This window comes from Lactuca serriola, chromosome 9, assembly GCF_051521515.1.
Source record: "Lactuca serriola cultivar US96UC23 chromosome 9, Lser_US96UC23_V15, whole genome shotgun sequence".
NCBI lineage: Eukaryota > Viridiplantae > Streptophyta > Magnoliopsida > Asterales > Asteraceae > Lactuca > Lactuca serriola.
Genome location: NC_136416.1, coordinates 169,851,521 through 169,877,844, shown reverse-complemented (window position 1 = coordinate 169,877,844; position 26,324 = coordinate 169,851,521). Strand labels below are relative to the sequence as shown.

General features: G+C 35.2%; 1 protein-coding gene across 1 annotated transcript; it reads right to left on the bottom strand.

The window, feature by feature from the left end:
- Positions 1-3,279: 3,279 nt before the first annotated feature.
- On the bottom strand, positions 3,280-7,327 carry LOC145073823 (Cyclophilin-like peptidyl-prolyl cis-trans isomerase family protein). The gene is made up of 13 exons (XM_079020310.1): positions 7,043-7,327; positions 6,266-6,526; positions 6,088-6,177; positions 5,902-5,997; positions 5,632-5,739; positions 5,496-5,545; positions 4,934-5,036; positions 4,749-4,802; positions 4,493-4,651; positions 4,277-4,399; positions 4,125-4,174; positions 3,719-3,826; positions 3,280-3,532 (listed from the first exon to the last, which is right to left on the bottom strand). The coding sequence occupies exons 1-13, from the start codon at positions 7,271-7,273 to the stop codon at positions 3,526-3,528; spliced, it is 1,440 nt and encodes a 479-aa protein (XP_078876436.1). The 5' UTR covers positions 7,274-7,327; the 3' UTR covers positions 3,280-3,525.
- Positions 7,328-26,324: the final 18,997 nt, after the last annotated feature.

The following is a 26,324-nucleotide window of genomic DNA, read 5'->3' as shown; positions in this document are numbered from 1 at the left end:
GCATCTCTGACCATTTGTCTTACAGGAACATGAGGACTTTCTTTTACAGATCTCCATATATCTTCACCTTTTTCTTTACCAAGTAGAAATCTCTCCATTCTAACTTTCCTGTGATTATACTCTTCAACAACTAGTAATGGGGCACGCGTTGGGAAACCCACGCTATTTGCTATTTGCATTGAATACATTTGTTGAGTTTGATTAGAAGCAGCGACTGAAGTTAAGATATTAGAGTTGAAGTGGTATATATAATAAATTTTATCCTTAACATATAAATGATTAAGACACCAAGGTAATCTTCAATCAACTATAATATGTTCTTATGGATTCAAAGGACAACCACTTAGGCTCTAATACAAATTGTGAAAGCAATAAATGATCTGTGCAGACAAGGTTTGAAAACTCAAGCCTTGAATTAACTTAAGATCAATGTTTGCTGCTAAAAAGATCCAGTCAAGTATAGTAAACTAGTCTTGTCTTGGAATATAAATATTACACAAAGTATTCAAGATATAAAATGATTAACAAGTATGAACAATGTAAAGTAAAGTAACTTAAGAACAATAAGAATGTAAGAGAAAGAAAGAGAGAGAGAGAGAGAGAGAGAGAGAGAGTGTGTGTGTGTGTGTGTGTGTGTGTGATTTAACTGAATGATTCTTGGTATTGATATGATACAAAATGATGCACTCATACATGTGTAAACAATCAACCTTACATCTCCTTAAATAGGCATGGAGTGAGACAAATAAGACAAATCCTGTAAAGTGCATGGACTAGAAGGCAACTGAAGATCAATAGACTGTCAAAGTTGCATCTGTTGATCTTGTCCCATGTACTGTACAATAAAACAACTACTAAAAGACAAATTAGTACTAGAAATAATTAATGCACTATACAGAGTCAAAGAGAAAGTAATAAAAAGGATATGTCTCAGACAGATCTTCTCTTCGGAATAGGTATCATCTTGGAATTCTTCTGCATAGGAATAAGCTTCACTTCGGACTGCTAAGGGATCATTTTTCATGTATCAATATGAGCAAATGAAGTAATAAAGTAAGGAGGAACATTAAGAAGCCATTTTAAGGATGATCTTGTGAGGGTTGAACCGAAACCCTTACATAGACAAGCTTCCTTCAAATGTGTGTGAATGGGGATGATCTTCATTTTAGAGAGGTTAAGTAATGTCCCAAAAGTTATAGAGATTTTTGTTGATTTGAAAATAGATTAATCAATCAAAACCTCAACTTAAAAACCATAAGTGGCATTCATTTGTTTGAAACTATAGTTTTATCATAGTTGAATTAAAGGAAAGCATAAATCATTATCTTCAATGCATGTGTATAGTCCTGCCAAGCTCTTCTCACGAACAACATACAAAATATTTAATCCACAATTGTAAGTGTTAGGGCCAAGATCCTCAACCCTATTCAGGATCTCGGATCTTCAAGATCTTTCAGGATCCCGAACCATCGTTGAGATGGTCTTTAAGAATGGAAACATCCTTCATACTTAATGAGAACAAGCATTGTTTGATTAAGAACTTGTTTGAAAAGTGTATTTGTTACATATAAGGAATCTAGTTTAATCCATAAACCCGATGCACTCTCATAGTCTACAACGTCATACAAAACTTTGTTTAAAAGTGACAGCAAGATCTTTGTATGGGATTTCCCATCCTGTTGGAATTTTTTTTAATCCATATTCACTGGAAAGTAGTAGCCAAAACCCTTATCGTTTCCACAACACCTTCATCTTGATACGCCATTGACTAAAGCTATATTTGTGTCCCCGTCAAGTCATGTTTGATTAAGTTTATTAAGTCAAAAAAAATACACATACTCGAGTTAAAGTAAGCTAGATTTAGATGCTAGGTATTAAGTAAGCTCAATATGAGTGGTTCATATCGGATCTTTCAACACTTTATTGTTAATGTTTTTAAAGGGTTAGGTGTTGTTTGTTTTGGAAGTGGTTAAATGTCTTTTGTCTTTTTCCAAGTTTGCGTAAGAAGACGTGCACTTACGAAACGTCTGTCCGCAGAAGGGAAAAGTGTTCAAAAAGTACTTTTGTAGAAAAACAAACGAGGCCTTAATGTCATTTTAACCCAACAAATTTTCTTAAATTTTTTTAAAATGATCCTTCATGTTGTTTTTTTTTTTTTACTTTTTAGGGGCATAATATGGACTTTTCAAGTTTAAATGATCATTTTTAAAATTATTAAGGGATAACCTAGTTACCCTGCAAATCCAATTGTTGAATCGCTTTCTTTTTCCTTTTCCTTCATCAAAACTCCTCACTAAGATGAGTTTATTAAAAATTTAAAACTAATAACCTCATTGATGTTTAGTTTCATCACTTGTTAATTTCATTTTGCAACAAGTCCTTCAACAATCACATGGTTCAACAAGAACCTTGTTGTCACTTAAGGGAAGCAAAAAAATGTCAATGAAGTTATCTTCTTCACCTCTACTTTCGTCAATAACTCCAACCCTAAAGCTACACAACCACTTCAGTAGTTCTAAAGTGAACCCATCAATTCATCTTCTCTCGTCTACTAGTAAACTCTATTACTCCTTACCCTTTTCCATTCCCAATTTCATTCTTGTTCATTTCTTCATTTTCACTAGTAGGTTTACACAACAAAAACAACAAGAACAAAGAATCATATGTTGCCTTATCGGTAAACGACAATCTATCAACACACATACAACCAATAAGAGAAAAAACATTTAAAAAAAATCACCCCTTTTAAGCAAAGGAAAAGATGATGACAATAGTTTAAGTCTTGTTTGTCCTGGTTGTCGAGTTTTTATGCTAGATAACGACTCAAGTTTACCTGGGTATTATAGAAAAAGGAGGTTATGGTTACAAATGTGTTTGATGACATCGAAGCTGAATTGGATGATAATAATGAAGGGGAAGGGGAATTAGAGAGTGAAAATGACGACGACTTGGACCTAGATGATAAATTGGATATTGAAGATGAACTCGATTGGGAGACTGGATAAAGAAAGAAGAAACGAGTATACAACTTGGTGTGGGGTACATGTGGGCTGACTTGGCTACTACATCGTTCCCATTTAACTACGTGGATTTTACTAAAAGGTACCAAATAACCAGGTCGATATGCACATTGTTCTCTCATAAAGCAAGAAAAAATTAAGAACCTTTTAAACCAATTCAAATAACTTGCTTACCCAACAATGATATTAACCTTTTTTTTTAAATAAAATTGCGTTAAAATGTAATGTAGTTGTATTCATTTTCTAATCGTAAGTCAAATAAAATGTAATGTCCTTTCAAATTCCAATAAGAAAAATAATCCGTACACGTTACCAGGTTAATATATTGATATGATAGTATATTGGAAAAAGTTGAATCTCTTTGATGTGACCCTGATGTGGCATTTTACAAAAAATAATGTTAATCGGTTTCAATTTTCTCGTATCTATATATAAAAGCCGAAAACCTTAACTTCTTGTTTTGATTCTTTTCCGCTAAGGCACGCAAGAGTCTTGCAACTTGAACTTATAACCTGCATAAGCCAAATCAAAATATAGATGTAAGTTGTTGCTACTTTACTTAATAGACTTAAAGGGAGCATAACCTTACATATATATATATATATATATATATATATATATATATATATATATATATATATATAACTTAATGTAGAAAGAACAACTTAATAAAGAAAGTCAAGGAAATAAGAATTTACTTTTCAACCGGCAATACGAGGTTATCTTGACCTTCTAGAAGCTTTGCAGAACGAACGACATCGCCAGTCTTGATCTGAGGGAGAATATCTCTTCCGATAGTTGTATATCTAAGAATTTTTTTAAGTTGGAGTTAAAAAAAAAAATCAAAAGTGAATTACAAATTTGGTCCATGTACTTTATCATAAATTACAAGTTCGGTCCACATTTTGAAATTACCCCTATGTCGTCCTTAAGTCTGCATTCGTTGGGAACCATATCCGCAAATGGAATGCAAACTTAAGGATGACCCTAAGACACCTTTCCAAAATTTGGACTGAACTTGAAATTTTGAGTAAAGCATAGGGACCAAATTTGTAATTTACTCAAAAATCAAACTAAGTAGTTTAAAGATATATAATTAAATACCCGAATACAGAAAACTGGCCCTCATCAAAAGATAAGCCTCCTAAGCCAGACTGTGGATGCATAACCATGTATTATATATTTATATAAAGTTATAAAATCATGTTTTTTTAAAATTTTATAAAATGATATTTTTAAGAAAAGAATAAACTTACATAGCTTTTATCATAGAGATAGAAGAAGAATTGATTTGGTGATGAGTATTCTTCGGATGCATCATCGTGGGCCATAGCAACTGCACCATATACAGATAATGGAAGCACAGGCAATTCTCCATCCTTCCATTTGGGAAAAATGAGAAATGTTAATTAATAGTTATAAGAAGAAAAAAAAATGAAATAGATCATTTGAAGAACACAAAAAGGAAAAACCTGTATGCTTAATGTTGTTTTATAAAGTGGCTCAAATTGTCCAGATGGCATTATCTCCAAAGGAACACTATAACCAATACTCTTGTTAATTCCATTGTCTGAGAGAATTGCTTGATCGGTGCATTTTAGCGTCATCCCATTATATGCCCCATCAACTACCTAATCATATGTCCATTTACCTTTTCATTCTCCAAATTCTAAAAATTATATTCTAATTCGTTTTTTTTTTTAAATGTAATATTTCACTCTACCTTACCAGTTTTGCAAAATTTCCTGTTGTTAAGGGTGCTGAATATCCATCTAGGACAACCTGTGCATATGGTTAATATTTAATAATAATCAGGTAAGATTCTGATTTCTGAATACATTAGAATCATAATATTTTAAGAATAGCAATATACATTTTTTTAAAAACATGGAAAGATTTTGATTTCTGAATACCTGGATTTTAGCAGATTTTATTGGTATACCACCAGCTTGTGGAGTAAATGATGATCCATCTCCTTTTTCAACCACAAATTCTACAATTGCTCTTCCTGTGAGCCTGAGATTTCAAGTCATTAATTATGTTTTCTAATTAAATACATACACAATTTTGTTGAGTATTTGAGATATTGAAACTGATTTGGCATGTTTGGTTATTTAAAGAAGCCTTTTTAGGGTTAATCGTTTTATGATTCCCTACGGTGTATTTATAGTAGAAGTTCTTCATCGAGCTTGGTTTTATATTTATGGTAAATATTTTATGTTCCCTCTAAATAATCATTAGGTTGGATTTTGAGGTAAACTTTTCGAGATTAGGGTTTTCTGTGTACGTTCATATCATAATATCAGATTACTTGCATATTATGGTGATTGATTCTTGATTGTTCTTGATATTCTGCATTTGTCATCTTGGATTTATTTCCAACAAATTTTTTCTGATAGATTGGTTTTTTCTCTATAGTGATCCAATTTGAAGAATATAGATTGTGAAAAGAAAAGATGTAGGTAAAATTTTCACCTAGGATAATTTGAATATTGTGCAGGTAATAAGAAAGATAGCCCAGGAGCCTGTCAAAAAACAAAATAATGCAATTTTTATGTTTTATACATGGAATGTTTATAAGTTATAATAATTTGTATTAAATGAAATGCACCTGTAGGAGCTCAATCTGGGCAATAGAATCCAGTGAAGATGCAAGAGCTACTGATACTCTATCTGGATCCTTTTCCTTTATATATCCAAGAAGAGTCTGCAATCCCCCCTGCAAGGAGAAAAACATCATTTTCACATATAACTCTGGACAAATTTCATGAGGGTACTTTCGTAAAAAATTGATTTCAAAAAGGTGGTGTGTGTATAACACATAGGAAAGAATCACTATATGAAAAGCTCCTTAATCCATTATAAATTGGTGTTTTAGTACCTTCCCATCAATAAGAGAAGCATAAATTTCAAGCCCCTTTTCCCTCTGATCAGATGGGATGCTTGACAAAATAGATTCCTTTTCATCAACCGCAATCTGATCAAGAAACACAGAGAGTACTGAAGAGAGAGAGAGAGAGAGAGAGAGGTGAAGAGACAATGAGGATAGAGAATTTGGGTGTTCTACCTTTAGAGCTTTCTTTACATTACTCTCCATTGTTCCAAAAGGTTTTCTTTGAGGAATCCTGAGCAAGTATGACAGTTCCTCAAGAGAATTCTACAAGAAAAAAAAAATGAAAGTTTCAACATAAGAAGTGTCAAAAGAATGGAAGTGGATTGGATTGACGATGAACAGTTGGATGGACCTGTATACTTTTCATGTTTGTGTTTGCAGGGATGGCTTTTCTCAAAGCTAATTCTCCAGTTCTGGGAACCTTTGTGTCTGGAGAGTATAGCACTGCTTTAGCAGGTGGAAGAAATGAGGGATCCCATCTGGACAAGGGCACTGGAGATACGAGTTGAATGACAACAAGAATGACAGAGATTGTAGCTCCTAATCTCATAATTCCACGCTCTAAAACAGGCATGTATAGTTTGGTGATGGTTTTTTTGTGGTCTGAACATTCCTACATGACACAATGTCACAATCCCATTTATAAAACTGGGATAAACTGAAGAAAGACGATCAATGATGCAGTATTTTGCATTCACAGTGTTAAAACATCTGAGAATTGCACAAAAGTGCACATCTGTAACAACATATAATCTGAAGCTAATGCACTTCTATGGAAATACGTGCAAAATTAGAAACAAGGTATCAATTTTTCCCAACATAATCATGTATATGGTAAAGAGCAACCAAACTAGAGAAATCATTCTAAACAACCATTAATTGAAGAGCGAAATTGGCACAACTAGGTAAAACAAACAACACACAATCGAAATTCCAAAATAATTTTGCCTCAATTCTGGATCCAAAGTTCCAAACCACTGAATTGGAGCTCAAATTCATTCGGTAAGCTTAATTTCTTCCTAATAACAAAATGCATGTTATTCCATACAATGATACAATCATCGCATAAGGAATCAAGGAAAACACTATTCCAAAACTACAACACAGGTAAAGTAGAACTAGTACTAACAGTTGAGTTGTCAATTTTGGAGAAAATGCAGCTAATGAGCTTCGGCTGAGCCTGAGGTGATCTCGCCGGAGTTTTGTTGAGCAGGATCAATGACCGTGTGGAGACACAATACCTTCTGAAAACAGAGGAGTTAATGGAGACATTAATCGAAACTTTAGGGGACATGAGTGACGAAGATAACGGAGCCGCCATGGCCAAATTGTTGCAGGTTTTGGCGGGTCTCATCGTCATCCAAATCCTATCTATTCCCGTTACTTGCAGTTGGTAGGGGGAGCGCGTGGAGATCAAGTCATCAGGCCTCCGCTATTCCCTTGTTCTCATTGGGACACGCCAGCAACCGTTTCGACAACACCATGGAACCGCATGTACTCGATCTCCTCCAAAAAAGAAAATTTTAGTTAATTTTATCAAATGAAATGTTGTTATAACATCTCCAATCTATTAAAAAAAAGTTATTATCGATACTAATTAGCCATAGAGGAAGAAGTCCAAATTAAAACAAAGTTCGGCAGACATTCTGTTGGTAATTTGTTATCATCAATATTATTTAAGTGTAATGGGATTACTTTGTTGACCAAATGTGATCTTGATAAATATTAAACAAGTAAGGAAGGTGTGGAGTACATATTTGTTTAAGTTTGATCAAGTTTTCAAAGTACACTTTCCGTTTTATTTCGGTTTTTATAGTTTATGACAGTTTGAAACTGTCATATGACAATTTTCAGACAAAGATCATAAATTCGGTTTTGGTCTCATTTTTCTGGTACTGACGAAACTATCATCAAAACATTCTAAATTCTTGTCTCTCTAAGTCTTATCCGATTAAAGAATATTGGGAGTACCACCCAAATGCTTTAATCTGAAAGTGTTTTACATAATTCTTAAAATTCCAAGCCTTACTATACCCTAATTTCTAACACATTCAAAACAAAATATATATACATTTGACGGTCAAAAACATAAAATACACAATGCTTGACCGATGAACACATTATATATCATTAAAAATGTTGTGGAATAAGATTTGATTGTGATTTTAGTGTAATAGTGTAGTCGGTTCATTTTATGTAATGGGTGTATGTTACAAAGGGGATTATATCTTAGTTTTAATACAAATATGGAGGTGCAGAGTGCTTACATATACTATTATTCTAGATTGATCTCAGTACGATCAAAAGGACAGAGAGGTCAAGGGGGGCTACGTCCCCCTTACGTGGTTCCAAGGGGTAGCCTAAACTAATTTCATGAACATTCTCTGATGAACTCGACGAGCCCATCGGATTTGACATCGATATGACATCCCCTACCTGATCATCCACAAATCCAGTCCGCTACCATAAACTAATTTCATGAACATTCTTTTAGTTATGCATATCAAAATTATGAGGGTGTTTGGATGAATTAGCTTATAGCTTATTAACTTATAGCGGTGTGAAAAAACAACTTTTGCAAAAGTGTTTGGATTCAAAATAAGCTATAAGCTATAAGCAAAAGAGGGGGGTTACTTTTTTAAAATCAACTTACTTAGCTTATCCCCACCATAATAAGTTGATTTTTAATGTTTCATATTCAAACATTTAAATTTAGCTTACAGTGATGAGGATAAGCAATAAGTTATAAATACTCTCTTTTTTCCCTATCTAAACACCCTCTATATATTTATATGATGCGAGAATTTAACCAAACAAGATTAGTGCATTTTACATAAACATAAATTGAAAATTGAACTAAACATAATTGAAAGGTAAACAACATATGTAAAAGTAAAAATAAAACCATTCCTTAAAATATAACAACTATCTAAACTTATTAACAATTCACTTGGGACCCAAGAGAAGAGTTTAATGGAGAAGTGACCAATTACAAAGTAAATCTTCATTTAGGCATTTAATCAGAAAAAAAAATACTCGGATAACTAAAAACACTTTCTATTCAATCGGATACTTATAAGAACCTAGCTCTTCTGAGAAACTCATATTATTATCAGCAAATAAATGGTGTGACTGACAGAATAGAAGCCATATTAGAATGTGATATTGGATCGGTTTATAAAGTGTACCTTATGATTTTTGGTGCATTCATTATGCATCAAACGAACAAATATGGGTAGGTATGGTCTCATCGAGTGAAGGAAGATGGCGAGTTTTGATCTTCTTGAGGTATATCTGGGTTTCGAGCACACCAGCCAACTCACCAGGTGGAGATCGGTCCCCCTTCCTTAAATTAATTTTCATGTATGGATGTGGAAACGAGATGAATAGAAAATTCATGAATCAAAATTGAAAAGGAGGCGATTACATGTAGCTATGTCTCTTTCTCGGTGTCTTTTGTTTTCAGTTTGTTGCTTGTAATGGTGGATTTTGGTAGCAAAAAGCTCATGTGAAGCAGTCGACTCCTTGATTTCTTTATCTTTTGTGGTCAATGTACCACTAAGTGAAGAAGAAATAACTATTATGTTATAGAATAGAGAAATTAGGTCAACATATTTATTTTGTTTCTATAATTACAGGGATTTCATTAAATGATCTCATTAATTAAAAGTGCAAAAAAAACAAAATACCCTTACTAATTTAATAAATTATTTAATTTTTTGTTAATTTATAATTGGTTCATTCATGCACACAATAGTTGTTAGAAACATTTAAATCTCGCTCTCTCTCTCTCTATGTGTGTGTGTGTGTGTGTGTATATATATATATATATATATATAGGGCTAGGTTCAAATGTTTCTAGCATCTATTGTGTGCTCGTACGCACAAATCTGGACCAGCGGATGAAATAAAATCAATGGTCATGATCTGAGGGTGTAGGATATTTGAATATGGGTAACATGTATCATATAATCACACAAATTTTAATATAAGGGTATTTTGGTCAATTAACCTATATTAAAAAAGAAAATTTCGGATTTTTAGGGATAATAATTCTCTTAATTTAATAAATCTGGATTTTTTAAATTAATTCAATTTTAATTCTAAAGTAATTCTTTAAAATAAACTGAATTTATTCTGACAGAATGTCAGCCATAAACTAGTAACGATATTTTCGATTTTATTCTTACAGAATATAGTTCCAATTCAGATATTTTTTATAATTAACCATATTTAAGAATTTTACATTTTCTTCATATATTCGACGTTAAATACAAATTCATACATATTCTTACAGACTAATAGCCTTATACATTTTTAATATAGTTACATAGATTCTAACAGAATATCATCAAAAATGAGTAAATTTATTAAAAAAATAGAATTCTTCAATATACAATTATTGAACAAATTCACTTGATCTTCTTCAATGGTCCAAATAATCCACTTGATTCCAACTATTCTTACAAAAATGTGATGTATTATCGTAAGAATGTAATTCTTCGCAAATATACTTGATGTTGAATTCGATTCCAAGTCTTTCTCTTATATGATTAATATTAGACTCATTCCTCAAGTCATTCTAAAAGAATAACATGCATTACTCATTAGTATTACCAATCAAGCAAATATATTTGTTATTAACAAACATTCTTAAAGACATTCTGACAGAATGCATTTATACAAATAAATTCTGATAGAATACAGTACAAAATATTCTATAAGAATGCGTATACTTTATTCTAGCAAGATATTACTTAGAGTCTAATATCTATCAAAAAAACATGTTTATTCTGCAAGAATGATGCCATAAATATTCTCCCAGAATGGTTTTGATTATTCTTAAATAGTATGAAATTAATTCAAAGAAATAAAACTAAATCATCATGTTCATGGAATAACTAACCATAAGAAAAGCTAAAATAGAGAAAATAAAGACCCATTAGACCAACACAAACCATATTAACAAAACTACATTGGCTAATTTTTTCAAATGACTTATCAGTGGACATCATATACAAATGAATGGATGAAATATTTGGTTCAAGCATTTTAACAAACAGTTGGTGGGCAAATTAAGATGTCATTTTAGTCTGAAGTTAGATACTAGTTTAGGGAACAAGACCTTCAAGGGACATATGATGCAATCAAAATTCAATAACAAAACAAGCCCACATTTCAAAATGGCAAAACATACAGTATAGTTGAAAAAAACAGCATACTAGTATCATGTTTTTCCCCATCTTTAGGTTTAAAAATTCCCCCAAATTGCATGGTGTTATCGAAAAACATAGATGAAGATCAATTACCTAGATTTATAGGTCTGCCAACGTCGATACCAGCACCATAGCCGACGCCAAATCTAGTAAATACATTACCCACCTTCAAATCCAGTCAAAGACCTTCTATTTTTCACAGAAATTGATGTCCAATTGATGTAGTTACTGTAGTGCTATCGACTTTTCTTGTGTAATCATTCATTGTCTTAATCCGGTTTGGAAAGAAACAAAATCGAATCGGGGGTGTTTGATGGTGTTGGCCGGTGAAGGTTTCAGCTCTGATGGAATCTTCAATTGGAGAGGGTGGCGTTGGTGGTGAGATATGAAAGAAGAAGGCGTCGTAGGTGGGGAAGGAAGTCGTAGATGATGATAAAGGGGTCGATGGGTATTTTGTAGAGATCAAAAACTAATTTTCCTGATTTTAAGGATATTAAATGTTTTAAATATTTACGATAATTAAATGTAGCCAAGATTACTATTATACCCTTTTTATTATTTATTAGTGAATTTATTTTTGCTTAATTCTGATTGGTTGTTAGAGGCACATAATACTTATTGGAAACATATGAACCTAACTCTCTCTCTCTCTCTCTCTCTCTATATATATATATATATATATATATATATATATATATATATATATATATATATATATATATATACATACATACATACATACATACATAGAGAGAAAGAGGTAGGTTCCGTTGAGATTCAAAATAAAATAGAGATCTTCAGATTCAACCTCAGCCACATATTTCACATCTGCCGCTCCAACCCTCCAGCGTACCGACATGGTGGGTCGGTTATAATTATAAATGATTATATAGCATCGTCGTTCCTTTCTCCACCACCACCATCCCAACCACCACAATCGCACCACCACCACCACTACCACTACCTCTGCCACCAACCGATCCCACCACTGCCACCTCCGTCACTTATACCACCGCCACCTCTGCCACCACTACCTCTTCTGTCACCAACCGTCATAATCATATATGATTACTCAATCTGTGAACAGACATATATGTGTAATCATTTATGATTAGATATATACTTATAAACATGTATAATCATATATGATTATACTTCTATGCCATATAATCATTTATGATTAGGTATACCCCGACGTTGTTGGTATGCTGGAACATTAGAGTGTAAAATAAGAAATATGTGGCTGAGGTTAAATTTCAAGATCTCTATTTTTTTAATCTCAAGTGAACCATCATAAAACTCTTAGGAACAATATATTTTTCTTTCCTCTTTGCTTTGACCACAAAACTTTTAGAGATTGAAATTTTGGCCCTTGCTTTGAAACTGTAGCCCACTGCCTTAAAATGCCCTAAATCTATTTCCTCAATCCACTGCCTCAAATAATATGACTTTCATCACTGACTCGATGCTTCTCAATTCTTTAGATAAGCACTCTACCAGAACAAAAAAATGAAGCGGTCGGAAATATATTTCAATTTTGTATGTCGGTTGTTTCAAACCCATTATTCTCTCAAACCACTTTCTGCTATCGCCATCCACCATTCCATTTTGTTGCAAGAAATGTCATTGCTTCGTTTCTCTCACTTTAAACTCCACCGAAAGGAATGTGTCGCTAACCGTTCAAGTCGTATATGGCATTGGCTTCTATTTCCTGGTGATACCAGGATGTTTATAATTATATTGGCGATCCACACAAGGATCCGGGGTTTCCATGACCGGTGCTCGGTGCCAAGGAATATCCTTACCCTCGGCGTTGCAAAGTTGATCGGCATCACAGTTTGTCAGATATATCAACATTCCATTGTTTTTTAATTTTTATATTAACATTCACCTGAAGGTAGTTTGTCAGATATACCAAACGTTCCATTGTTTTTTTTCTATGTATTATTTTGAGGATTTAATCTAATGGCCATAGGTCTTCCTGGTGAGGGTGGCTTCATGCGGTATTTGTAACACCCGTAGATCCGTGCTAGTCAATTTAGAGATAATAGGGGTCGAAAACGACTTTTCGGCAAAATATTATTTATAATAAATAGTCTTAACCAAGTTGTAGAATATGTCTCAAAGTTTCCGTACATATAAAGAACGCCGAAACCCGAGTTATAACGAAGAAGTTATGGCCCGTCGAAGTTTTACGGCAAAACCGGCACGACACCGGGAGACGTAAATAGTGAGTTTATGATGGAGGAATTTTTAGCCTTAGTGATCTAAACCAAAGTTGTAGTATATGTTAAACCGAGAACATACAAAAAAAGAACGCCCAAATCTGACTTCGTATGAGGAAGTTATGATTTTTTCTAAGATTCGGCTTAGCAGTGCACGGCCCGAAACTCGAATTTTAGTTCGAGTGGTTTTTGGATTACACGACCTAAATGAGAGTTGAAGATCTCATTAATAGGAACTCAACAATAAAAAGATAGACGAAAACGGATTCCGTATGAAGGAGTTACGAATTATTCGCGGTCATTTAGCAGTCTAAACTCAACCTACTGCTAAATTTGAGATATGTCGAGAATTAGCCGACGGAGTCTAAATGAAAGTTGTATATCTTGTTTTTACCTACGTTTGGATATAAAGAACGTCAAAAACGGAGTTCGTATGCGAAAGTTATGAATTTTTGAAAATCGGCTGATTTCCACCCTGTGTGCGATGCCACGTGTCAGCACCAGGCTGCGCCTGGCTGTAGCCAGCCTGGCTCACGACGTGAATATTAAAAATTCACGATGTGAACCTTTCTCCAGCCCCTATAAATAAGTGGTGATGCCTCCATTCATTCCTCACACCTCCCCTCACTTCCCCCTCTCTCTAGAACTTCTCTCTAGCCCCGAAACCCCCCGAAAAGCCTAGGGAACCTCCCTAGCACGAGGCGGAAGCCCCGGAGCGCCCGACGGCTCCGGGAAGAAGAGCCTTTCGGCTCGGGAACGCTGCTCCAGCGGCGCCCGGTTTTGAGAAAAACCCGCTGTAAGTGAGCTATGCCTACCCTATCTTTAGTATAGCTTATGTTTTAATATAGTAACGTTATTAGGAACTTATAATGAGTATTTGGGCTATTATTATGAGTTATATAAGAGTGTTTCTTAACGCTTATATAATAGTAATAATATCTAGACTATTAATTAGTCGCGGTTAACGTTAGACTAAACTATAGTGGTAATGATACTAGGTTTTGTCCGAGGGAAATTGTTTTAACAGTAACGAAGTGTTGTCCGAGTACCGAGTCATCACCTTATTAGGTGAGTGCATAGTTACTTTCATCTTACACATAGATATGAAGTATTTTATATAAACTACGTGCTATGTGTGAATATTATATGTATAATTGCTATCTATGCTGAATGAACAATTTTATACATGTTTTAAATGATTTAAACTGTATATGTATTTTATATCTACGATAATGTTGGGGTAAAACATGGGTAGATGTAATAGATGGAGTATGAGTTGGATGACGAGTTGAGAGGTGAAATAGACCGTGAGTTGAGGGTGAGAGGCGGATGATGTGAGAAGCCTTTTTCCCAAATGATGGCCCCGTCATTCAACAGAGTATGGATGACAACCACGGACTATTCTAGACAGTCCAGTGGAACACTAGCAGGCTCGCAACCTGTAGGTGTTGTGAACGATGTGTTCACCGGTGTACTCTAAAAAAACTCATTGACACGTATTGCGAGTGGATACTATCGATAAACGAAATAGCCCTGGCAACTATGGATTTAGTGCCTGTTGAGCAAACCTTGACAGCTATAGATTTAGTGCCCGTTGAGTAAACCCTGGCAACGATGGATTTCGTGCCGATTCCTTAGGATGATCCTTAGGAATGAATTAACGAGGAGTAGCTGATTCTTAGGGTAGACCCTTAAGAGTAAAGAAGATAATGGGGATGGGTAATTGGGTTAACTGTTTGACGATTAAACATAATAATTATATTATTGTGGGTTGAAACCCTATGTACTCACCAGATTTCCCAACCTGACCCACTTAGTTTATTTATATCACAGGTGTTAATATGAAGTCACATTACACTGAGAGATTAAGGAGATATAGATCACTAGTGATAATGAATGTAAGTTTTGTTTATGCTTATGTTTCTGTATTAACAATGACATCCCAAATGTTTTTAAATGAATAAAAATACATTTCTTCATAAATGCTTTGATAACGTATTTATCATGTTTTACTGGGAACAAATTCTGCAACATTTTTATTAAAAGAAGTACTCTGATTTTTATAAAGCATAAACAAAATCGGTCTTTTCTGGCCGTGAAAAATGGGGATGTCACAGTTGGTATCAGAGCATTAGTTTAAGCGAACTAGGAATATGGATTTATTTCTAGACTTAAACTTAGAATGCTAAGCGATGATTGTGATCTGTGAGCACTAGCTTATGTAGGAAGTATACCTAATATGCTTTTATGTGCTAAATGATTTATGATGCTTTATGATGCTAAATGTATGATCGGATCTATGGTCTGTTGCCAACCGGATCTGGAAACTTTATGTGTTCAAATTTCTAAACGTTTAATTACGGTATTAGAACTGGCATGTAACTTTTCGGAGTGATAGGGAGAATTACACGTCAATCGTAAATTAAGTCTTCTCTATCTAAATTCTCAACACTCCACAACGAACGTCTGATTTGGTGCATAAATCAACATGGTGAGCACTAAAAGTGGATTTGGAAGCAGTAACCCACAGCCCGAACCACCAGTGATTGAGCACGTGCCATAGATAGCAACTGCACCCGATACGATCACGATGGCAGGAGTACAAGCAATGGTGCAGATGATGTTGGATCGTCAGATGGAAGAGACAAGACGATTACTTCAACAAGATAAGGACGAACTTACTGTGCCAGCACGCCAGGCACCTACTCTTGAGGTAGCCATCAGGGTTAAGATTGGCAAGAAGAGGAAATTTGAGGGACACTTCAAGCAAGATTGTCCGCTGAGAGTGACAACACCAAATGTACCGGAGGGTTGACTTTTGTTGACTTTTAGGGTTTGGTCAACTTTAGTGTAATTGAGCCAAGTAAGGGGTAAAATGGTCTTTGACCTTCCTGAGAGTGATTAGAGGGAATGGTCTAGCCTTGGGAAATATGTTGATGACGAGTGTTTATTTCATATGGTTAGGTGGAGGCTAGGTCTTACTTCACTGAGTCCGAGATTTTCGAGTTACCGGGTTGCACGAGGTGAGTCTTCTTACTATACGTTACCTAAAGTGGTATTATGTGTTGACCAGAGGGTCTTATGTGTTATGTATGAGATTATGTGCTATGTGATATATATGTATGTTGTATGATTTTATAGACCGGACCGGAGGGTCCAACAATACAGACCAGGCCGGAGGGTCCAAGGAGTTATGACCGGACCAGAGGTCCAACGAGCTACGAGACTGGAGGGTCTCACTGAGACACATCGACTGGAGGGTCATGCTATAGCCTCGAGTGGTGTATGTGTTGTATGCGGTATTTTGGGGAACTCACTAAGCATTTATGCTTACAGTTGCTGTGTTATGTGTTTCAGGTACTAGCGAGGACCGTAGGAAGGCGCCGGCGTGACCCGTACACACTAGAGAAGGGATTTGATTTTGTGATCTTGGGATATGTTATGTTTTGATAACTATTGTTGAATACTTTTGAGAATATTTTTATATAAATTTGGTTGTTGAAAAATGAAAAAAAAAATTGTTTTGAAAATTATGTTGTCACAGAAACAGAGGCCCCACAACAAAAACCCTCATGTCTTACAGCTAAGGGATCGTGATAGTTTGTTTTATTTACTTCTTTTTATAGTTTATTTTAGCATATTTCATTCATAATTTAGATAATTTCCATGCATATTTTCCTTTTTGTTATTTTATGACTATTTCGGGTACTTTCGAATCTTGTGAGCATAATTGCAGGTTTTCGGGTCTAGCGGAGCGGGAGTGCTCGGGACGTATGGAAAGCGATGGGAGTTGGTAGACAAAAAGGATGTTAGGCTTGGTGATTGTGGAGATGATGCATGGAGCGAGCTTGATGATTATTTGAAGGCTTGGAGAAAATAAAGTTTGAATTTGTAAGAACCGGAAGAATATTCGAGCGTGTGGAGATTGTTAATCGGGCGAGTGCACGAGCTTTGGAGGATTTGGAGAGGCCAAATTGGGCTTAAAATGAAGAAAAACTTGAAGAAAATGGGCTAGGAGTTGACTGGACTCGATCTGGGCTAGTGGGATATGCTTTGGAGGCCCAAAAACTCAAGGAAGCCCATGCCAGGCACCACTCGCGCAACAGAACGCGGGTCGCGCAAGGCCCTGCAGGGGCACTTCTGGGAATTCATGTTTTGAGCTATATGGGGAAGGTTGGTGCCTATCTTTTGAATACTCTTGGACATCCGATTTTTGAAGATTCTCTCTGGAGTTTTGAAGACTTTTGAAGGCCAAGAACACCTCAAGAACATCATCTTTTTACCTCTTGATTCTTGCTTAATGTTTGGTACAATCTTCTCTAACTTTGTTTCTTTGAGTTTAGCCATGCTTGGCTAAACTAATCTTGGTTGACTTTTGTTGAGTGTTGAAGAATCCATGAACATGTTGTTAAATTTTTATGGGAATGTTTTGTGTTTTAACATCTTATCACTACTTGTATGTTTTAGTTCATGAGTTTAAATGTGTTTGTGGTGATTAGTTGGCTAATTTCTTGATTAAGTAAAGGATCCTCAAATTAGCAAGCAACAAATGATTTTTGTGTTGTTTTTGCTTCACACAATCATAAAAACATTTCCTCCAACATGGTGGTGAAAGCATTTGACCCCTCTTGGATTTGGTGACTCTTTGGTTCTTAATGTTAGTTGACTTTCACTAATTACATGCTTAATGGAAATTGTGACTTTGACTAAGGAATTTGTTATGAGCTTCTCTAACCATTTTAACAACTAAGAAAAGTCTAGGTAATCTAAAGCTTCTTGGATTACTATAGCCAAATTAAGGATTTAAGTCAAGTATTGCACCATTGGATTCTAATGATATGTTCATCAAAAGTCAAAGTGAGGAAACCTTAAGCCAACCATCCTTCTCTTATTGATTTTACATCAAACTCCTACTTTTGTTGAAATTGTTTATTTAAATCTTAGTTTAATTCTAGTTTATTTCAAGTATTTCAAAAGACCAAAACCTCCAATTTTATTTTTATTGTTATTTTACAAGTATTTTTACAAAGAGATTTTTCATAGAGTTATAAATTGAATCAATCTCCGTGGATTCGATCCCTTTACCACTATACACTATTTTAGTGTGTAATAATTAGGGTTATTAATTTTGTTGGCCTCGACAACCACCAGATCGCTTAATGCCATCGATTTTGCCTCTATTATACGCTCGATCTGCAATTTATTCATGTTTCTTTTTTTTTTTTTACGATTTGAGGGCTTTAGATCGGAGGAATGGTGGGTTTTTTGATCTAGTTGCAGGTTTGAGGCGACACTCTCCAATGGTGGTGGTGGTTTGAGTTGCAGGTTTCAGAATAGAGGAATGATACATGGAGTTGCAAATCTGGAAGTGGTTTGTAGAAGTTATTGCTCTTCCTCTTGCAATTGATATTATATATGTAGATCTAGGAAGGGACAATTTCACTCAAGGTCAACTAATCCTTATTCTTAATGATGTTGGTGGTGTTAGATCCTTCGTAATTCAGGGGTGTTGTTTTCACTTGATGTCTTTACTCTTATTTGATTCATTTTGGATTTAATCCATTGGAAAATTAGGGAAAAAGTATATGGTATTTTTGCACTTGATAATTCTGTAAATGAAAATCTAGTGTTGATGATTAGAAGACATCCTGGGAATAAAGATTGTTGAAGATGTCATGAGGAGGAGGAGTAGGAGGAGAGAGAGAGAGAGAAATGTGGGTCCAATTTAATTATTTATTTTGTTTTTCATTTAAATTAAATGAAAAAACATAAAAAATATCATAAGGGCATTACAATCATTTCAGTTTACCGAGGGACCAAAAACGCTATGAAACTACCTCAAAAGGACCACCAATCCAAAAAAACTGTGGTTTTGACTAAAACCCCAAAAAAATGCATACCACAAGGACCATTTTTGTAATAAATGTGTAAGGGGTAAAAAGGTAATTTAAAATTTTGAAATGGACTAAATCTATAACGAAACTAGCTGAAATGTTAAAAGTTTTGGAACCATATGGACTATCTATGAAATTTTTTGAACTTAGAGACTTCATGTCAGATTTCTGAAAAACATAGGGATCATTTATGAAGTTTACTCAAAATTATGTTATAATGTATTGTACATCCATGTATATTATAGATTATGAACGTTGTTTACGAGGAGTTTGTTTTTATATATAGGGCGTATTTGACAAAACTAGTTGGTAGCGGGTAGCGGACAACAGAAAGCGGAAAACTGGTAGCTGGTAGTGGGTAGCGAAAAGATGGTAACCGGTAGCATTTTGTTAAAAGCTATGTGCAATAATTTTTAGATTTAGAGCGTTTTGTTTAAACTAAACACTAAAAGCTTGTAGTTCCAAACGAGCATTTTTGTTCAAAACAAAACGTTTTGTCAAACGCAAAAAACTAAAAGCTCGTAAATGTTATGTGTCATGCTCATAATCGATCAATTACTTCATTAAACTCAAATATCTTATCAAACTAATGTATTTATCGAGATTTTCGCAAGTATCAAATATAAATTACGAATTTATATGTAAAAGAAATCGAAATAAAATGTACAAAAAATCAAAATAACAGGCTAAGGGCCTGTTTGTTTGCATCTTAATACCTCTTAATAAGGGGTAGGTCTGAATCTTTAAGATTCAGACCGTTTGTTTACCTCTTAAGTTTTGGTCTAAATATGAATTTTAGCACTTACCAAATCAGATTTGAAACTCCATTTGAAAAAAAATAAAAGACACCCTATTGTCACGGGATGCTTCAATCACCGTGCGCCACTTAGTATTTTCTCCGACTAAGTCAGGCTAACTTCGATCACTTAGATGTATTAACGATTAAAGGAAGCAAGAGAAACGACAAGAAACACTTCTAAGAAAAGAGCTTCTTTATACAACTTTACTTCTTACAAGAGAACTTCTTGGATGCCTTGGACAAATGAGCCCTCCTCCTATATATAGGCATCCTACACCTCCACTTGATTCCAACTATTCTTACAAAAATGTGATGTATTATCGTAAGAATGTAATTCTTCGCAAATATACTTGATGTTGAATTCGATTCCAAGTCTTTCTCTTATATGATTAATATTAGACTCATTCCTCAAGTCATTCTAAAAGAATAACATGCATTACTCATTAGTATTACCAATCAAGCAAATATATTTGTTATTAACAAACATTCTTAAAGACATTCTGACAGAATGCATTTATACAAATAAATTCTGATAGAATACAGTACAAAATATTCTATAAGAATGCGTATACTTTATTCTAGCAAGATATTACTTAGAGTCTAATATCTATCAAAAAAACATGTTTATTCTGCAAGAATGATGCCATAAATATTCTCCCAGAATGGTTTTGATTATTCTTAAATAGTATGAAATTAATTCAAAGAAATAAAACTAAATCATCATGTTCATGGAATAACTAACCATAAGAAAAGCTAAAATAGAGAAAATAAAGACCCATTAGACCAACACAAACCATATTAACAAAACTACATTGGCTAATTTTTTCAAATGACTTATCAGTGGACATCATATACAAATGAATGGATGAAATATTTGGTTCAAGCATTTTAACAAACAGTTGGTGGGCAAATTAAGATGTCATTTTAGTCTGAAGTTAGATACTAGTTTAGGGAACAAGACCTTCAAGGGACATATGATGCAATCAAAATTCAATAACAAAACAAGCCCACATTTCAAAATGGCAAAACATACAGTATAGTTGAAAAAAACAGCATACTAGTATCATGTTTTTCCCCATCTTTAGGTTTAAAAATTCCCCCAAATTGCATGGTGTTATCGAAAAATATAGATGAAGATCAATTACCTAGATTTATAGGTCTGCCAACGTCGATACCAGCACCATAGCCGACGCCAAATCTAGTAAATACATTACCCACCTTCAAATCCAGTCAAAGACCTTCTATTTTTCACAGAAATTGATGTCCAATTGATGTAGTTACTGTAGTGCTATCGACTTTTCTTGTGTAATCATTCATTGTCTTAATCCGGTTTGGAAAGAAACAAAATCGAATCGGGGGTGTTTGATGGTGTTGGCCGGTGAAGGTTTCAGCTCTGATGGAATCTTCAATTGGAGAGGGTGGCGTTGGTGGTGAGATATGAAAGAAGAAGGCGTCGTAGGTGGGGAAGGAAGTCGTAGATGATGATAAAGGGGTCGATGGGTATTTTGTAGAGATCAAAAACTAATTTTCCTGATTTTAAGGATATTAAATGTTTTAAATATTTACGATAATTAAATGTAGCCAAGATTACTATTATACCCTTTTTATTATTTATTAGTGAATTTATTTTTGCTTAATTCTGATTGGTTGTTAGAGGCACATAATACTTATTGGAAACATATGAACCTAACTCTCTCTCTCTCTCTCTCTCTCTCTCTCTCTCTATATATATATATATATATATATATATATATATATATATATATATATATATATATATATATATACATACATACATACATACATACATAGAGAGAAAGAGGTAGGTTCCGTTGAGATTCAAAATAAAATAGAGATCTTCAGATTCAACCTCAGCCACATATTTCACATCTGCCGCTCCAACCCTCCAGCGTACCGACATGGTGGGTCGGTTATAATTATAAATGATTATATAGCATCGTCGTTCCTTTCTCCTCCACCACCATCCCAACCACCACAATCGCACCACCACCACCACTACCACTACCTCTGCCACCAACCGATCCCACCACTGCCACCTCCGTCACTTATACCACCGCCACCTCTGCCACCACTACCTCTTCTGTCACCAACCGTCATAATCATATATGATTACTCAATCTGTGAACAGACATATATGTGTAATCATTTATGATTAGATATATACTTATAAACATGTATAATCATATATGATTATACTTCTATGCCATATAATCATTTATGATTAGGTATACCCCGACGTTGTTGGTATGCTGGAACATTAGAGTGTAAAATAAGAAATATGTGGCTGAGGTTAAATTTCAAGATCTCTATTTTTTTAATCTCAAGTGAACCATCATAAAACTCTTAGGAACAATATATTTTTCTTTCCTCTTTGCTTTGACCACAAAACTTTTAGAGATTGAAATTTTGGCCCTTGCTTTGAAACTGTAGCCCACTGCCTTAAAATGCCCTAAATCTATTTCCTCAATCCACTGCCTCAAATAATATGACTTTCATCACTGACTCGATGCTTCTCAATTCTTTAGATAAGCACTCTACCAGAACAAAAAAATGAAGCGGTCGGAAATATATTTCAATTTTGTATGTCGGTTGTTTCAAACCCATTATTCTCTCAAACCACTTTCTGCTATCGCCATCCACCATTCCATTTTGTTGCAAGAAATGTCATTGCTTCGTTTCTCTCACTTTAAACTCCACCGAAAGGAATGTGTCGCTAACCGTTCAAGTCGTATATGGCATTGGCTTCTATTTCCTGGTGATACCAGGATGTTTATAATTATATTGGCGATCCACACAAGGATCCGGGGTTTCCATGACCGGTGCTCGGTGCCAAGGAATATCCTTACCCTCGGCGTTGCAAAGTTGATCGGCATCACAGTTTGTCAGATATATCAACATTCCATTGTTTTTTAATTTTTATATTAACATTCACCTGAAGGTAGTTTGTCAGATATACCAAACGTTCCATTGTTTTTTTTCTATGTATTATTTTGAGGATTTAATCTAATGGCCATAGGTCTTCCTGGTGAGGGTGGCTTCATGCGGTATTTGTAACACCCGTAGATCCGTGCTAGTCAATTTAGAGATAATAGGGGTCGAAAACGACTTTTCGGCAAAATATTATTTATAATAAATAGTCTTAACCAAGTTGTAGAATATGTCTCAAAGTTTCCGTACATATAAAGAACGCCGAAACCCGAGTTATAACGAAGAAGTTATGGCCCGTCGAAGTTTTACGGCAAAACCGGCACGACACCGGGAGACGTAAATAGTGAGTTTATGATGGAGGAATTTTTAGCCTTAGTGATCTAAACCAAAGTTGTAGTATATGTTAAACCGAGAACATACAAAAAAAGAACGCCCAAATCTGACTTCGTATGAGGAAGTTATGATTTTTTCTAAGATTCGGCTTAGCAGTGCACGGCCCGAAACTCGAATTTTAGTTCGAGTGGTTTTTGGATTACACGACCTAAATGAGAGTTGAAGATCTCATTAATAGGAACTCAACAATAAAAAGATAGACGAAAACGGATTCCGTATGAAGGAGTTACGAATTATTCGCGGTCATTTAGCAGTCTAAACTCAACCTACTGCTAAATTTGAGATATGTCGAGAATTAGCCGACGGAGTCTAAATGAAAGTTGTATATCTTGTTTTTACCTACGTTTGGATATAAAGAACGTCAAAAACGGAGTTCGTATGCGAAAGTTATGAATTTTTGAAAATCGGCTGATTTCCACCCTGTGTGCGATGCCACGTGTCAGCACCAGGCTGCGCCTGGCTGTAGCCAGCCTGGCTCACGACGTGAATATTAAAAATTCACGATGTGAACCTTTCTCCAGCCCCTATAAATAAGTGGTGATGCCTCCATTCATTCCTCACACCTCCCCTCACTTCCCCCTCTCTCTAGAACTTCTCTCTAGCCCCGAAACCCCCCGAAAAGCCTAGGGAACCTCCCTAGCACGAGGCGGAAGCCCCGGAGCGCCCGACGGCTCCGGGAAGAAGAGCCTTTCGGCTCGGGAACGCTGCTCCAGCGGCGCCCGGTTTTGAGAAAAACCCGCTGTAAGTGAGCTATGCCTACCCTATCTTTAGTATAGCTTATGTTTTAATATAGTAACGTTATTAGGAACTTATAATGAGTATTTGGGCTATTATTATGAGTTATATAAGAGTGTTTCTTAACGCTTATATAATAGTAATAATATCTAGACTATTAATTAGTCGCGGTTAACGTTAGACTAAACTATAGTGGTAATGATACTAGGTTTTGTCCGAGGGAAATTGTTTTAACAGTAACGAAGTGTTGTCCGAGTACCGAGTCATCACCTTATTAGGTGAGTGCATAGTTACTTTCATCTTACACATAGATATGAAGTATTTTATATAAACTACGTGCTATGTGTGAATATTATATGTATAATTGCTATCTATGCTGAATGAACAATTTTATACATGTTTTAAATGATTTAAACTGTATATGTATTTTATATCTACGATAATGTTGGGGTAAAACATGGGTAGATGTAATAGATGGAGTATGAGTTGGATGACGAGTTGAGAGGTGAAATAGACCGTGAGTTGAGGGTGAGAGGCGGATGATGTGAGAAGCCTTTTTCCCAAATGATGGCCCCGTCATTCAACAGAGTATGGATGACAACCACGGACTATTCTAGACAGTCCAGTGGAACACTAGCAGGCTCGCAACCTGTAGGTGTTGTGAACGATGTGTTCACCGGTGTACTCTAAAAAAACTCATTGACACGTATTGCGAGTGGATACTATCGATAAACGAAATAGCCCTGGCAACTATGGATTTAGTGCCTGTTGAGCAAACCTTGACAGCTATAGATTTAGTGCCCGTTGAGTAAACCCTGGCAACGATGGATTTCGTGCCGATTCCTTAGGATGATCCTTAGGAATGAATTAACGAGGAGTAGCTGATTCTTAGGGTAGACCCTTAAGAGTAAAGAAGATAATGGGGATGGGTAATTGGGTTAACTGTTTGACGATTAAACATAATAATTATATTATTGTGGGTTGAAACCCTATGTACTCACCAGATTTCCCAACCTGACCCACTTAGTTTATTTATATCACAGGTGTTAATATGAAGTCACATTACACTGAGAGATTAAGGAGATATAGATCACTAGTGATAATGAATGTAAGTTTTGTTTATGCTTATGTTTCTGTATTAACAATGACATCCCAAATGTTTTTAAATGAATAAAAATACATTTCTTCATAAATGCTTTGATAACGTATTTATCATGTTTTACTGGGAACAAATTCTGCAACATTTTTATTAAAAGAAGTACTCTGATTTTTATAAAGCATAAACAAAATCGGTCTTTTCTGGCCGTGAAAAATGGGGATGTCACAGTTGGTATCAGAGCATTAGTTTAAGCGAACTAGGAATATGGATTTATTTCTAGACTTAAACTTAGAATGCTAAGCGATGATTGTGATCTGTGAGCACTAGCTTATGTAGGAAGTATACCTAATATGCTTTTATGTGCTAAATGATTTATGATGCTTTATGATGCTAAATGTATGATCGGATCTATGGTCTGTTGCCAACCGGATCTGGAAACTTTATGTGTTCAAATTTCTAAACGTTTAATTACGGTATTAGAACTGGCATGTAACTTTTCGGAGTGATAGGGAGAATTACACGTCAATCGTAAATTAAGTCTTCTCTATCTAAATTCTCAACACTCCACAACGAACGTCTGATTTGGTGCATAAATCAACATGGTGAGCACTAAAAGTGGATTTGGAAGCAGTAACCCACAGCCCGAACCACCAGTGATTGAGCACGTGCCATAGATAGCAACTGCACCCGATACGATCACGATGGCAGGAGTACAAGCAATGGTGCAGATGATGTTGGATCGTCAGATGGAAGAGACAAGACGATTACTTCAACAAGATAAGGACGAACTTACTGTGCCAGCACGCCAGGCACCTACTCTTGAGGTAGCCATCAGGGTTAAGATTGGCAAGAAGAGGAAATTTGAGGGACACTTCAAGCAAGATTGTCCGCTGAGAGTGACAACACCAAATGTACCGGAGGGTTGACTTTTGTTGACTTTTAGGGTTTGGTCAACTTTAGTGTAATTGAGCCAAGTAAGGGGTAAAATGGTCTTTGACCTTCCTGAGAGTGATTAGAGGGAATGGTCTAGCCTTGGGAAATATGTTGATGACGAGTGTTTATTTCATATGGTTAGGTGGAGGCTAGGTCTTACTTCACTGA